The sequence below is a fragment of the Saccoglossus kowalevskii genome, chromosome 15, assembly GCF_978046115.1.
Source record: "Saccoglossus kowalevskii chromosome 15, keSacKowa6.1, whole genome shotgun sequence".
Lineage (NCBI taxonomy): Eukaryota > Metazoa > Hemichordata > Enteropneusta > Harrimaniidae > Saccoglossus > Saccoglossus kowalevskii.
Window position 1 is genome coordinate 31,768,237 of NC_140655.1, and position 13,021 is coordinate 31,781,257.

Here is a 13,021-nt window from a genome sequence, read left to right on the forward strand (position 1 = left end):
ACATGGAAATGCTAACATAATGATGAAATAAAGATAAAATGAAAACCTAATGATACAAATGTGAACATAATGAAATAATGCAAAAATGCTAACAAAATTAAAAAAAATAATGTAAACATATTGGTAAAATGCTAAGAGAATGTTTTTTGGCACTTATCTCAACCCATAGGAAACAATAGAGCACCTATTCTTGGAAAAAATGTTGCTCTACAAATTACTAACACATTTTATTATTTCATGTTAAGGTGAATATGAATGTTCAAAACGGAATCTTAAGCGAAAATAATTTTATTTGTCAAATATGTCCTTTGACTATTCTGGTTGAATAGAAAAGTTGAGCATAGAAAAATACATTCATAAACCCAACTGACACAAGTGACCCATTTAACCCTCACTAGTATTGTTATGTCTTATTCCCAACATATTGTGGAAGCTCTGTTTGTCTCCTAAATTATGTTTTTGTTTTCAGATCTCAGGCTGTTTTATGAAAAACTGCTGGTATCACGGGCATATTGCTAGCGTTTGTATTGTGCTTAAATAGACAAAGAAGCATTTTCAATGACCGGATAGTGTGATTTATTGGAAGCCATCTATATAGATGAGGGCATTTTAAAGCAATATGTTTTGAAGGAACTACTTTTAACATTATTAAATTTAGAAAATAGAAACGCCAAAAGAAAACTCAACAAAATGATTGTAGGTAATAAGGAAGTCTCCAAAGAAAATGAACTCCTTAAGAAAATTGGAAACTTATACTCTGCCCAGCAAAATAGAACAAAACTGGGAAATTATACGTAACATAACAGAAGAAAGAATTATTTCAACGCCTAGGGAATGGAGCCTGGGTTGGGATTGTCACTGTGACCCCTTAGTTTCCTATTTATTTATCATCACAGCATTTAAATACGGCCCACGTGCATGTTATCACTCCATATTGCGTTGACTCAATCTTCAGATCCACATCGCAGTAAAAATGGTCAGAGTTTGGTTTCTCCTCGCAGTGGTTCTCCGGGCACAGGTTAGTGTATGGTATTTATCAAAACGATATTCTAATGTGTTTCCCATTTTTGCATAGAATATGGCTTGTGGTGTGTATTATCAGTACTATACTAACTCCAATACAGTCTGTTTTAACTGTCATGAATTTGTTTTTGCGTATCTGTTAACCGACTTAATTAGTTGATTACGAGCGAATTGCTGTGTTATGTCTGTCATCGTTTAGGTCTATTTGAAGTTTTGGACGGAACTTGGCTCAGTGATTTGGAACTAATTACCAGATAACCGCCGCTTTTTAGACTACTCATTCTGACAGTTTACATCCGTAGTTATTAATGTAGTGAACGATTAATCAAAAGATATGACGTATTCAGTACTTAGTGTGATTGGCTTTATGATTGAAGGTTACGCCCTGGAGTCTTTTTACCGTTTTGTAATTGGTTAGAGTTTTGAAAATGAATAAAGAGAGTTTGAGTTGGTCTTGGCGAATACTCCACGATGACACAGGAGAGTAGAGAGAGAGAGAGTGCAGTCCTGGGCAGTCGAGAGTCCAGTCCAGGGGCGAGCCTTGAGGCAGTCCAGTCTTGGGCGAGTCTTGGTTCAGCCTTGTGAGAGTCTTGGGGACTTTTCCCCAGGGCGCTGTGTCTTATAGAGTGCTCCACAGATCGACTAAGACGAGAGTTGAAACGTATTTCGTTGTGTGTGTCTTATTTGACTGTAAAGTATAAGTGACTTTCCCGATCCCGTACCTCGAGGGGACGAGATAGAGAGACGAGACGAGTTTCCCCCCTGACAAGTGTGGAGAACCCAGTAGAAAGAATATTTCCCCCTGATATAACCTCCATAAACGTAGAACATCCTGTGTTTATTATAATTGTTCAAAATGGTTAACCACATGCATACTCGGGGAGTTACTTTGCTAGCAGTTTTTAAACCTTTGGGAATTATTCAAATACTGAGGTCTGATCTAATGCACAATTACGACGATTTTTTCTTGACTGAGGCTCCATATGTTTTATTAATCCCTATAATCACATGGATACAATTGATGGTAGTTAGGGTACGAGTGTATAAATAATTTATATGATAAATAAGAGTAGATACTATTGGGTAATCGTTATCCTATAGCTCTCAGACAACTAATTTATACGCAATTTTCCATTGAGCTATCAATCCATAGCAGTATTTCGTTACTCTGTCAACCAGAAAATGCGTGAAATTACAAACAATATTGTCTCCGCCATAATTTGAAATGAGAGGTCACTTGAAGAAGACGATTGAGGGCTTGATTTCGGCTCCGATAGTTGGGCCCCCATGCGTATACACGGTCGGAGCTATGTCGGGTCTCAACCCTATCGAAGTTCAACCTCGAGGGTTTATTGAAACCAAAACAAAAATGCTGCCATGCGAACGAAAGCAACATAATGTTGCATGAGCATGCGTCGACAAGCTGTTGTATGTACAGCAGACATAATAGAATATTAAATTTACTTCGCATGGGAGCACTTTCTCACGCATTCTCGAGTTTTCCTGTTTGGTGTTTTGTGAAAATGACCAAAAGACGGCAAATGCAACCCTTTTTATCGCACTCACCCACTACTATATACATTTTGTACTGTCAACATTCGAAATCATTTATCTATTTTGTATACATGTAAGCTATGTGATGCTAACCCAATTTAAGTGCATTAATGGTAGCACGTTTAAGTTGAGGCCGTATCCGAAATTAAGTACAGATTTTAATAGCCGCGAGGTACAGTTGTAGTCATCATAAATAGATAAATAGTTTGATATAATTTGCATGTGCACGGTTAATGTGATTTCACGTGAATTAAGACAGTAAGTGGTCGTTCATCAATACGTGTAAACAACGTTACCAGAATACGAAATACGAGACGGGAACGGTTGGTTTTTCATTTCTAACTTTCTGCATTGGTATGTGTCACGAGGTCACGGGGTCAAATATTACCCAAAAATACCAAATAGTATGCAATACGTTTACTACCTCGTGTGCGGGTTCTTAACCAATATAAAATTACACAATTTGTGTAACACAAGTATAATTTAGACTGATGGGCTCCAGTAGAGTTCAATATGACTATATGCACATATAAGCAGCAATAATGCACACCGGCCAATCTTACACATACGACACTACACATGAATTACATGAAACCATAGTTTATTAGGTACACAAAACATATGCTTGCTACAGTTCTCCCCGTCGGTATCGCCCGCCCTTGCAGAGGTTCAGCACTACACGCGGCCCTCACCACGCACCAACGCAACTATGTTGTTGGTAAGAGGTGGGGGTTGCGATATTTCGCACTGTAGACACCACAGCAAAGTTGGTAACGACCCTACGAACAGGGGAGGAACGGCGTACCCTACTAGTCACGTGTATCAGTGCCATGCACTCTTAAAATGTTACATAAATAAACTGGCCAGGAAAATAATAATTCTAGTAATTAACAAGGTAATATAATAACTTAAAGCCCAAGACTAACTGGTGTGTGTGTGTGTGTAGGAATGTTCGGTACCTGACGTTTCCCGACGTGCGTCGAACAGAGTCAGTCGGCAGCGTCGCCCAGTGAATTATAAGAAGCCAGCAACGGTAATTAGCGACTTGAACTTCCCCTTCTCGTCCACAGCGCCAAGGCTTTCCTTCCCAGTTAGACTTCAGACTGATGTTCAACGCCGGATTCGACTGCGGTAGTATGTGGTGGCACTGCTCGCCGCTTCCAGTGTCGTACAATACGTGGATATTGGTCAAGATCTCCAGCAGCAACAACCGAGCACCACGCTGTCCCAGTCTTTAAATACCCTGCCATCACATGGCTAATTGTGTCAATCGCTAATTGGTCCGCGACACCTGTTCATTTATCACACGGATACTCGTTCAGCATTGACCAAGTGCGACCTCGAGGTCACGTAATAGGTACTTTCTGTACGTGTAGTGACAAATGCGGCTACCTACTGGGCTATAAAACCTACCTCTGGGCTGTTATCAATTTATACTATAACAACAAATTAATAAATACAAAATTACATAACAAGCGTGTCTTTTTAATAATACAGTTTCTGATATGATTCAAACACCTCGTGACAGTATGCCTTCGTATTTCAATGTATATTTTCACCGACTTGTTAAATTCCGAACTTCACACAAGTGACTAAATACGGAAAATGCTAATAAAAATGGTTATTACGAGGATAACGCCCAGAGAGTGCAAGTCTCATCGATATATTTGCCTCCACTGTTATCGCGTATAATGTGTGACATCCTTGTAATAATCACATAATAATATTAATTAATAATAACATCAATAATGCTGTCTTGTTCATATTATATTTTCTCGATAGGCAAATATTGGTGGTCGACTTCCCAGAGTTTATAATGGTAAATATGAATTGATCATTACGATATGTAATTGCGTCGTTCTTTTAGTTGGATGACATTCAATAAAGCACACACATCACAACGCATTATATTCATATTTCAGGGCCTGCGCTTATTGGTACCACCAACGATAAGATGTTGTACACCAAAAGTTATTCTAACAGACAGTGGGACGGTCCTGTTGAAAATGGTTGCTGTATGATGAGAATCGCAGTCATGCAAGATGGTAGCTTACTTGGAGTCGGTGAAGACAATCAACTTTATACCAAGACGTCAATTTATGTTGGCAGTTGGAAGGTCGTTGAGAACAGCTGTTGCATTCAGGATGTGACTGTGGATCGGGACGGTACAATCATCGGCGTATCATCTACATCCACCAGGAAACTAATGACTCGCTCCGATCTTACTGGTCAATGGACAACCAGCAATAAATTCAACGATGTCATCCGCATCGATGTACTACCAGATGGCACGATTTTAGGTGTCACTCCAACTGGAGGACTCAAACGACGTGTGGGTGGAGTGGAAGGTGGTTTGGCGTTCCAGAAAAGTTTTGGTATGAAAGTAGACGATATTTCGATTCAACCTGATGGAACCGTACTAGGTATTGAAAAAGGCGGCTGTGGTGTTCACGTCTTTGACTTAGAAGCTGGGAAATGGGGAGATGAATTACCTGAATCTAAATGTGTAACGGCCATATCGTCACCTGGCAATTTGGGTGAGTATTTAATACGGCTTCTCATTGGAGTGGATAAAAAGCAATTAGTGACGTCAGCTGAACACAAAAAGATACCAGACAGATTATTAGGTTAGATTATTATTGAATGTCTATTATGAATTCTTATTTGCTATTTAATATTTACAATCAAATTAAATGTATAAAACAAAGTAGTCACTGACTGTAGTTGTACATGTTTGACAAACATAATATTAATTAATAATTATCAATAATATTAATTATTAACCTGTATATTTTTTTCTATTCTAAAGTTATCATTGAACCCACTGAAAAACCCACAACTGCAGAACCCACAGACGCACCAACCGAGGCACCAACCGAGCCACCAACCGAGCCACCAACAGTCGCACCAACCGAGGCACCACCACCACCTTCTAGTACGTAATCATTTACCTATTTAAACATACCAAATGCATTTTAAATGTATAATGTTCTACATATAGTTTTAAGTGTCATATAATCTCATCAATGTACTTATTATGCGTTATACTAGTATTTGCAAAGGTTTTCTGGCATATGTATGAGTAATGGGAATTCAGGCCCTACACGTGACTATATACATCAACTATACTTTGACAACATCGCAAATGTAAATGATGTAACATATGACTTGTCCCTTTAAATATGTTTTCCTAAGCCATGTCCCATGTTTTTAGACAACGTTTTACTATTAGTTTGGGTTATGTTTGCGCGTGCAATTGTTCGGAATAATTTCACAGTTATACTTTCTCTCGTAGCAAGTCAAACTAAAAAGTCCATATGACTCACACATGCACGGAGGTTTACATTACCATCAATCAAATATGGCTGAATGGCGGTCAATATCGTCTTCGAATTTTGCAAAAATCTGGTATTCTAACGTGGGGCTGTTTCTCGGAAATAGATGAACAGGGCGGATGTTCCAAACTATGCATCATGGTAATTCATATTGCGTTACAGGTGCACGACATATTTTCGTTTAGATTAAAACAGAAATGACCGATTGGCAGTCATTTTATTTATTCGTGTTCATTTCACACTAATACTTAGCCTTAATGTATGTTATTTGATCATTTTCTTCATCTTTGTCTGAAATTTACAAATTGTAATGAGAAGCGTTTCCTTAAAAGAAAAGAGGTAATTTAATTCGAACTTTTTATCGCGATCATGCATAGTTAGGCACAGGTGCACTTCAATTATTTTCAAGACTCGAACACAAAAGGTCTATCATCATTATGAAAATACACATAAATAGCTCATGCATTTGAATTGACATAGATATGTCATGCATGTATCCCTTTTGTAGAAAGTGGACTAGAGGTGTTCATATTGTTTTTTTACTTCTAGCAACACAAACCTAATTTCTCGCAACACGTTTTCTTTTGATAAAATGAACTACAATTTATGAAATTTTTCCTTAATGGGTATTTCATATGAACCATTTCGATGCCAAGAAATAAACTTGCTCTAACACTGGTGATCATTACATAATAACTTTTGATGAAGACAATGTTTAAATCGTACACATACAATAATTTATTATCTGTAGATTGAATTGGTAACATGAAAATGCGATGAAGTTGAAGTTGAAGAGTTTGAAAAGTGAAAATAACATAATCATAGATCGGTAAAGAGAAAGTTATAAGGATATAGGTGAAATTCCAAAACAAACTAGCTGCAATAACAAAATTATTCACATGAACAAAACAAATAACAAAAATGTATGTACCCTAACAAAAACAGACAACGCATTTTTAAAAAGTCTGCATATTTACTTCAGGCGAATAAAGCGTGACATTGCTGTAAAGATGTAAAAGTGTATAATAGTAAATAGTAAAAACACCTATTTTGTCATATGGTTTGCTTTTAGAGTCTAATCTAAACAACAGATCTAAGTATGAAGCAGATTCAGTAGTCTAAATAATCTCAACTGAATATATCATTGGAATAGAATCCATACGTTTAAGAATGTTGACTCATTGACCATTGCTTGGAACTCAATTTAAAATGTTTTTAATTGTGTTCATAATAGATATGAAACGTCACACATGAAGTACGTGAAACCTTAGTTTTATTAGGTACAGCGCAAATTATGTTTAGTATGCTTACTCATCTCCAGCAATGGCGTCAGTGCCTGCAATAGTTACATTCTTAAAATATGCACTACATACACCACAGCAAAGAGAGAGAACATTCAATAATTCTCACTTATATTACATGAATACACTGACCAAAAAAATAATATACTCGATGAATTAACAAGCATGGTATAATTGAAAGTCCAGGACTAAATGGACTGGTGTATATATTTCTGATACCTGAATTTCCAGGCGAAAGTAAAGTGACGCCTCTTAGAGCAGTACAGCAAGCAGGGGGTGAAAACCCGGGTGAATGACATGCAACCCACGACCAGAGTTCACACGTTGAAGCATCATAACTCAAATTGCATCTCAAGTTTCCTTTCTCGCTGGTCTTTTGACTTCAATGTTGCATTTCAGGTGGCAGTGCTAGTATGTGGAACCGCTCACTGAATTTAGTATATATACGTGTAATGTTTAATGTGCCTAACTTTGGGCTACAAATCTTACCTTTCAGTATGGGCTGTTATGGAATGTTAGTTTAAATGCAGAAATAGATATTTTGTGTACAACATGTTATTCGTTTCTTATTATTACAATCCAGACACCTCGTGACATATACTACTATGTTTTGAATATCCAACAATATTAAATATTTTTTTTAAATATTTACTTCATTTATTCGTAGAATATCAAGTCTTTACTGACAAAGTGGAAAATAAAGATGCTTACGGGGAATGTTATAAAAAAGGTATGATGCTTGCTGTTCCAACTGATGAGAGTGCATATAATGGCATAGTTAATGCAATCAAAGCCATGGGGACACTGGATACAGAATTTTTCTGGTTTGGCCTGAGATATTTTGGTAAGGATGTTAAAACAATTTATGGAAGTGATGACTACTACCGTGCATTTGCACCTAATGAGCCAAGTGGTACTGGTGAATGTGTCGTCATTTCGTAAGTGACTCTTGTTTCTTATCATCAATTATTTGTGTATATCATTTTCGAGGTAAATTATAATTCTATCTATTATTATCCATTCTAATATTTTTATTATTATGGTAATGACTGTTGTGTATTAAAATCAAGGCTATTAAAAGCTGTCTCGTGCATTATGCAGACAAATATCTATGACTTGTTTTCAAAAACACTTATTGTGTGGTTCACACTTTAATATTTTTGACGGGGCGGCCATTATGTGGTACTTATCTGAGACACCGTGTGAAAACAATGATTGCTTTATTGTTCCTGGGTTTAAATATGTGAATTGATTTCTGATCTTTGTTCATTGTTGTATGGTCAAGATGGTTCCACATCTTGTTTGACGAGATGCGCAATAATAACAGGTTTTCAGGAATTTTTGTAAGATTTGGTTTAATATGGAATTTATTACTAAACTTCTGGTTCATTAAATAATTTTGAAATTGAATTTAGGCATTAGGCTTTTTTGGTTTATTATATATTTATTGTGTGCATCAAAGAGCCACCATCACACTAACCAAGGATTTATTAGAATTAACTTAATTTTAGTCTCACTGGAGTGATTAATGTTTTCAAATCTTAAGCCTTTTATAGTTTACAGTGAAGACTGCATTGAAGATTTTTATCGTTATACTTCGTTATCGTTATACTTCTCGTTTGTTGGCATAAAACAAACTCTATTTTAAATTAAATACAAGTTGCCAGTATATAAGTAGGTTTGTAAAAAACTGAAATCTTAAATTGCACAATTGCATATTTCAATATAATATGTGTGTAATTTACAATAATTCACAGAAGATGCCATGCTATTGAGGTATTATGAAAGCTACATTGTGAACTTCTGTTAAATTATGTGGAATTGTTTTATTCTGTTTTTAACAAAGGGTTAAACATGGCTACAAGTATGACGATGTCTACTGTGGGAACAATGCTTACGGAGAGCCCGATAGTATGTATATATGCGAACCACTAGGTAAAACATTTATATGTTAACACGATTTTATGAGTTGCACAAATCTAATAATCTAGTAGTTGTTATTAATATGTCAGAAAATCATTACTTCGTTCTGATTATTATTTAATGATTCGTTTGAGCAATGTTGTTTTGTTTGAAACAAAGTAACTAAAACAAATGATAAAGTACAATGGAATAAGATGATTTAATATATTGAGTAATTATGTCATGTTAAATGTTATTCCATATTGCAGATCCCGCCTTTGCTTCACAGATGGCCAAATACAAAGTGTTCACCTCAAGGACCTCTCATGACAAAGCAATTGCAAAATGCAAAAAGCGAGGCATGGTACTTGCCAAAGACTACAATGAATGGATTCATGCTGCCATTACACTCAAAGTATGGTCACTTGGAGAATACTGGGTTAGTTTATACATTGATGCGAAACACTCTGGTGGCTCCATTGTATCAAGCGATGGATCTCGTCAGAATTTTAAACCATTCGCAGAGGGAGAGATGGATGCTAATGGTCCCTGTATCTATATTCGGTAGGTATTATATATAACTGTGATGTGTCACTAAATAATGTGCTTCACTGTCCATCCTCACTTATTGTTAAAAGGCACTTATTTTCAAAATATCATTAGTGTGGTTCTAATTTAGACACCCATGTTATTATTCATGTTCAAGTACCTTATTTTCAACACACGTTCAATGAGTCATCTTACAAATTCAAAGCCATGTGGCTCATATCACAAACTCCAGTATGTTTACATATTTGAGTTATTAATATGGGTATGTCGAGGACAATGGCATTGCATTGCATTGATCTCTTATCTTAGACATGTATACTTTGCCCGAAGTCGACTTTATTAGTATGACCCTGACAAGTTTTTATTTATAAACGTTCTGATAGACTTTCAATATAAATACTTAATAATCTAACCCTAACCCTCACCCTCACCCTAATCTAATAACCTAACTAATATTTGTATATACTTTTAGGTGTTTAAACGTTCTTTTCTATAGACTTCACTGCAATTGCTCTATAGACTTCATAGGAACAGGGACTCAATTTATGATACAGGCTCAAAGAATAGAATATAAGCACATGCGGATAGGACGGATTCCAATGTGTTAAAAAGAACATGTAAACGAATATATTTGCTAAAACTAGAGAATTGAAGAGTTTTTTCACACACAAAAAAAATTAAAGAAATATCACCGAAAGTATAACGGGTTTCAGCAATATGGGTTAGTAGTTGTTAAAAAAGTATGACAGAAGTATTTTCTTAAAATGTAGAATTGAATATATCATTCGAAAATGAACAAAACGTACCTTCATATATACCACATATCACAACATTTGGATTTGTACTTCTCGAGAATAAGTCATTTATATCAAACATTCTTTGATGGCACTCAGTGTAAAAAGCACCCACAGAGTTACTTACTGTTGTTTCTGTCTCTCCAATCTTCCACACATTTCACAATGCTAGAAAAACACAATTAACCTTCTACAAAAGCATGCACTCTTTTTTAGCATAGCGTTGCTAGTGAACTATTCTTCAACCTTACTGACACTACTAGTAAGAGATACAAGACGTGCAACATTGTATTCGTTATTAGGATGTAATGTTTTCAGTTATCTTACACAGTAGCATCATCCTGTGACAGATAACTCACAATGTGACAACTATAAAGAGTAAACTATAATACAAAAATCTTTAGAACAATGTGTTGAGTAGACTCCGACGGCGAACTTCAAGCATTTGTGCCGTTGTTTTTGAATATTAAAAAGCGCAAAAAAGTCATGTGATTAGCTATATAAATGTTAGATACTACAAAAACACTGGGATGTCTTGACCTCTGGAAAATCACCAAACCGTTTCAACAGTTATTACAATTGGCTTAACAAAATAATTACAAAAACAAATTATTATTGTTAATTCATCTTGAGATAACGATTTATTTAATATTCCACAGACAATTTATTGACAAATTTGTATATAATTGTTATGGCTCAATATATAGTGAATTCATCTTTCTGTTCATTTGTATTTGTAGCAATGTTATAAAGTGTTTTTTTTCTTAATTATGACTATAACTTAATTGTTTAACTTTCCTTTTGTTGACAGGAGAAATAAGGATTGGCTTTGGGCCGATCAAAAGTGCAAAAAGACTTTTGGATTCGTATGCTACGATAGTAAGTTTGTCTTGACTTCTATCAATGATTTTATATTTCAAATGTGCAAATGAATGTGTGTCTTCAATACTAGTATTACATTTCCAATTTCCAATAAAACAGTAGTATAAATATACGAAACAAACAATATACAATTGACAACTTATGTATCTGTTTCTTTGAAAGAAAATGCTAAAGCTGACTAAGGAATATACACGGGATAAATATGCCAAGAAGGTAAGAAAACTACTAGTAGAATCGTATTCAATGTACATGTGTGATCAGAATGGCGTTTCAAATACTAAACACAATCACTCATCATGGTTTTCTAATCGTTTGTGAAAATATATTTGAAGCACCTCCAATATGGCATTGGATTTGGCAGTCACAGTTAGGTACACATCTGCTCCTGTCTGTACAGTCTATACATTAGTTGTCTAACTGTACATATCTCATCATTTTTACAGAAATTTAACCTACCGAAAAGCCAACCAAGGAATCTACTACGTAATATCTCGAATGAAAAGACGCATTGCGTTGAATCAAAATGAATAAATAAATAAGTATTATGCATTAATATAAATAGCTATGCAAATTATTCACGTCTTCATTGAGGCCAAAATAAATTGTTTCGTTGCCCTCAGCGACCGACCGAAAAATATCAAATATCGGGTCGCGTTTTTCCCCCATATACCTCGGCTATTTACGATACCCTTAGTTTTCACGAGTTTAAAAAAAATCCGACCGACCGACCCAATTTTTTATTTTCCGACTTGTGGGCAACATAAGTTGTTGTTTTTTTGGTCTAATGAATGTCAGCATTTCCACAGCAAATTTTGCAAATAGATCGTCTTCACATACAGCATGTAAACAAGTAATATCACGATAAGTGTGTTTTTTGTTCTGTCCGACATTGGTTCAATTATGGGGCTTCATAAAGCTGCAACAACATTCCGAATCGAGTGTTTGAAAATCGATGCGATAAGTATACGCTCTCGATTTTCATGTCATTGAACGAAACAAGGGAATTTTGGGTGTTATATTTCAATTTGTCAGTACAAATTGTACGTCGCTATTCAAAGTCAGTTACTGCCACTTTAATGGTGTGCTTACACCGGCTTTTCCATAAAAGCGGTAGACAAAAGTGATTGGTTTAGTACAATACAAGAAATAATACATGAATACTTTCATTCTTTGCTAAAATAAGTTACATTAGTTCGCCATATAGAACACGTGACCAGCAATATGTCATCCAATGCTCTTACCTTTATTTACGGGTACCATGCTCTGCTTCCGCATTATAGTGCACTATTGCCGTTTATAAAAAGGTACTCACCATGTTAAATTATTCAAAAACACAATTCACTAATCTGGGCTAAATATTTGGGCTAAAAATGTTTGCTATGAAAATGCGTAGCTGCCTTTCTATGCTGACTTATACTTAGTTTGATGACGGACGAAATAATCTTACCGGCGATAAAAAAAAATATACTCTCGCAATACTACAGCTACTGACTGATGTGTTGTTAACAACCAACTCCCGGGGTGATTTTGAACAATGTTTGTACCACCAACGTCAAGGTGCGATAACATGAAAAATAGGCTCCATCGAGCAAAGTTTTCAGTATGTACATGAAAAATGTTGTTTATTTCTGTAATCATAAAAAAAATTCAAAACCAGCAATTACGTAATAACGGGGTGGTG

At 35.6% G+C, this 13,021-nt stretch overlaps 1 protein-coding gene across 1 annotated transcript; it reads left to right on the forward strand.

The window, feature by feature from the left end:
• The first annotated feature begins 933 nt into the window (after positions 1-933).
• On the forward strand, positions 934-11,899 carry LOC144350793 (uncharacterized). Its single transcript, XM_078008866.2, has 10 exons — positions 934-1,018; positions 4,360-4,396; positions 4,500-5,114; positions 5,387-5,512; positions 7,881-8,151; positions 9,060-9,148; positions 9,385-9,679; positions 11,270-11,337; positions 11,503-11,553; positions 11,784-11,899. The coding sequence occupies exons 1-9, from the start codon at positions 974-976 to the stop codon at positions 11,520-11,522; spliced, it is 1,566 nt and encodes a 521-aa protein (XP_077864992.2). The 5' UTR covers positions 934-973; the 3' UTR covers positions 11,523-11,553; positions 11,784-11,899.
• Positions 11,900-13,021: the final 1,122 nt, after the last annotated feature.

Excerpts from the sequence above, each read along its gene's own strand:
- LOC144350793 (XM_078008866.2), top strand. The coding sequence starts at position 974 with ATGGTCAGAGTTTGGTTTCTCCTCGCAGTGGTTCTCCGGGCACAG. Across the intron at positions 5,115-5,386 it reads ATCGTCACCTGGCAATTTGG|TTATCATTGAACCCACTGAA; the intron begins GTGAGTATTTAA and ends TCTATTCTAAAG. Across the intron at positions 9,680-11,269 it reads GGTCCCTGTATCTATATTCG|GAGAAATAAGGATTGGCTTT; the intron begins GTAGGTATTATA and ends TTTTGTTGACAG.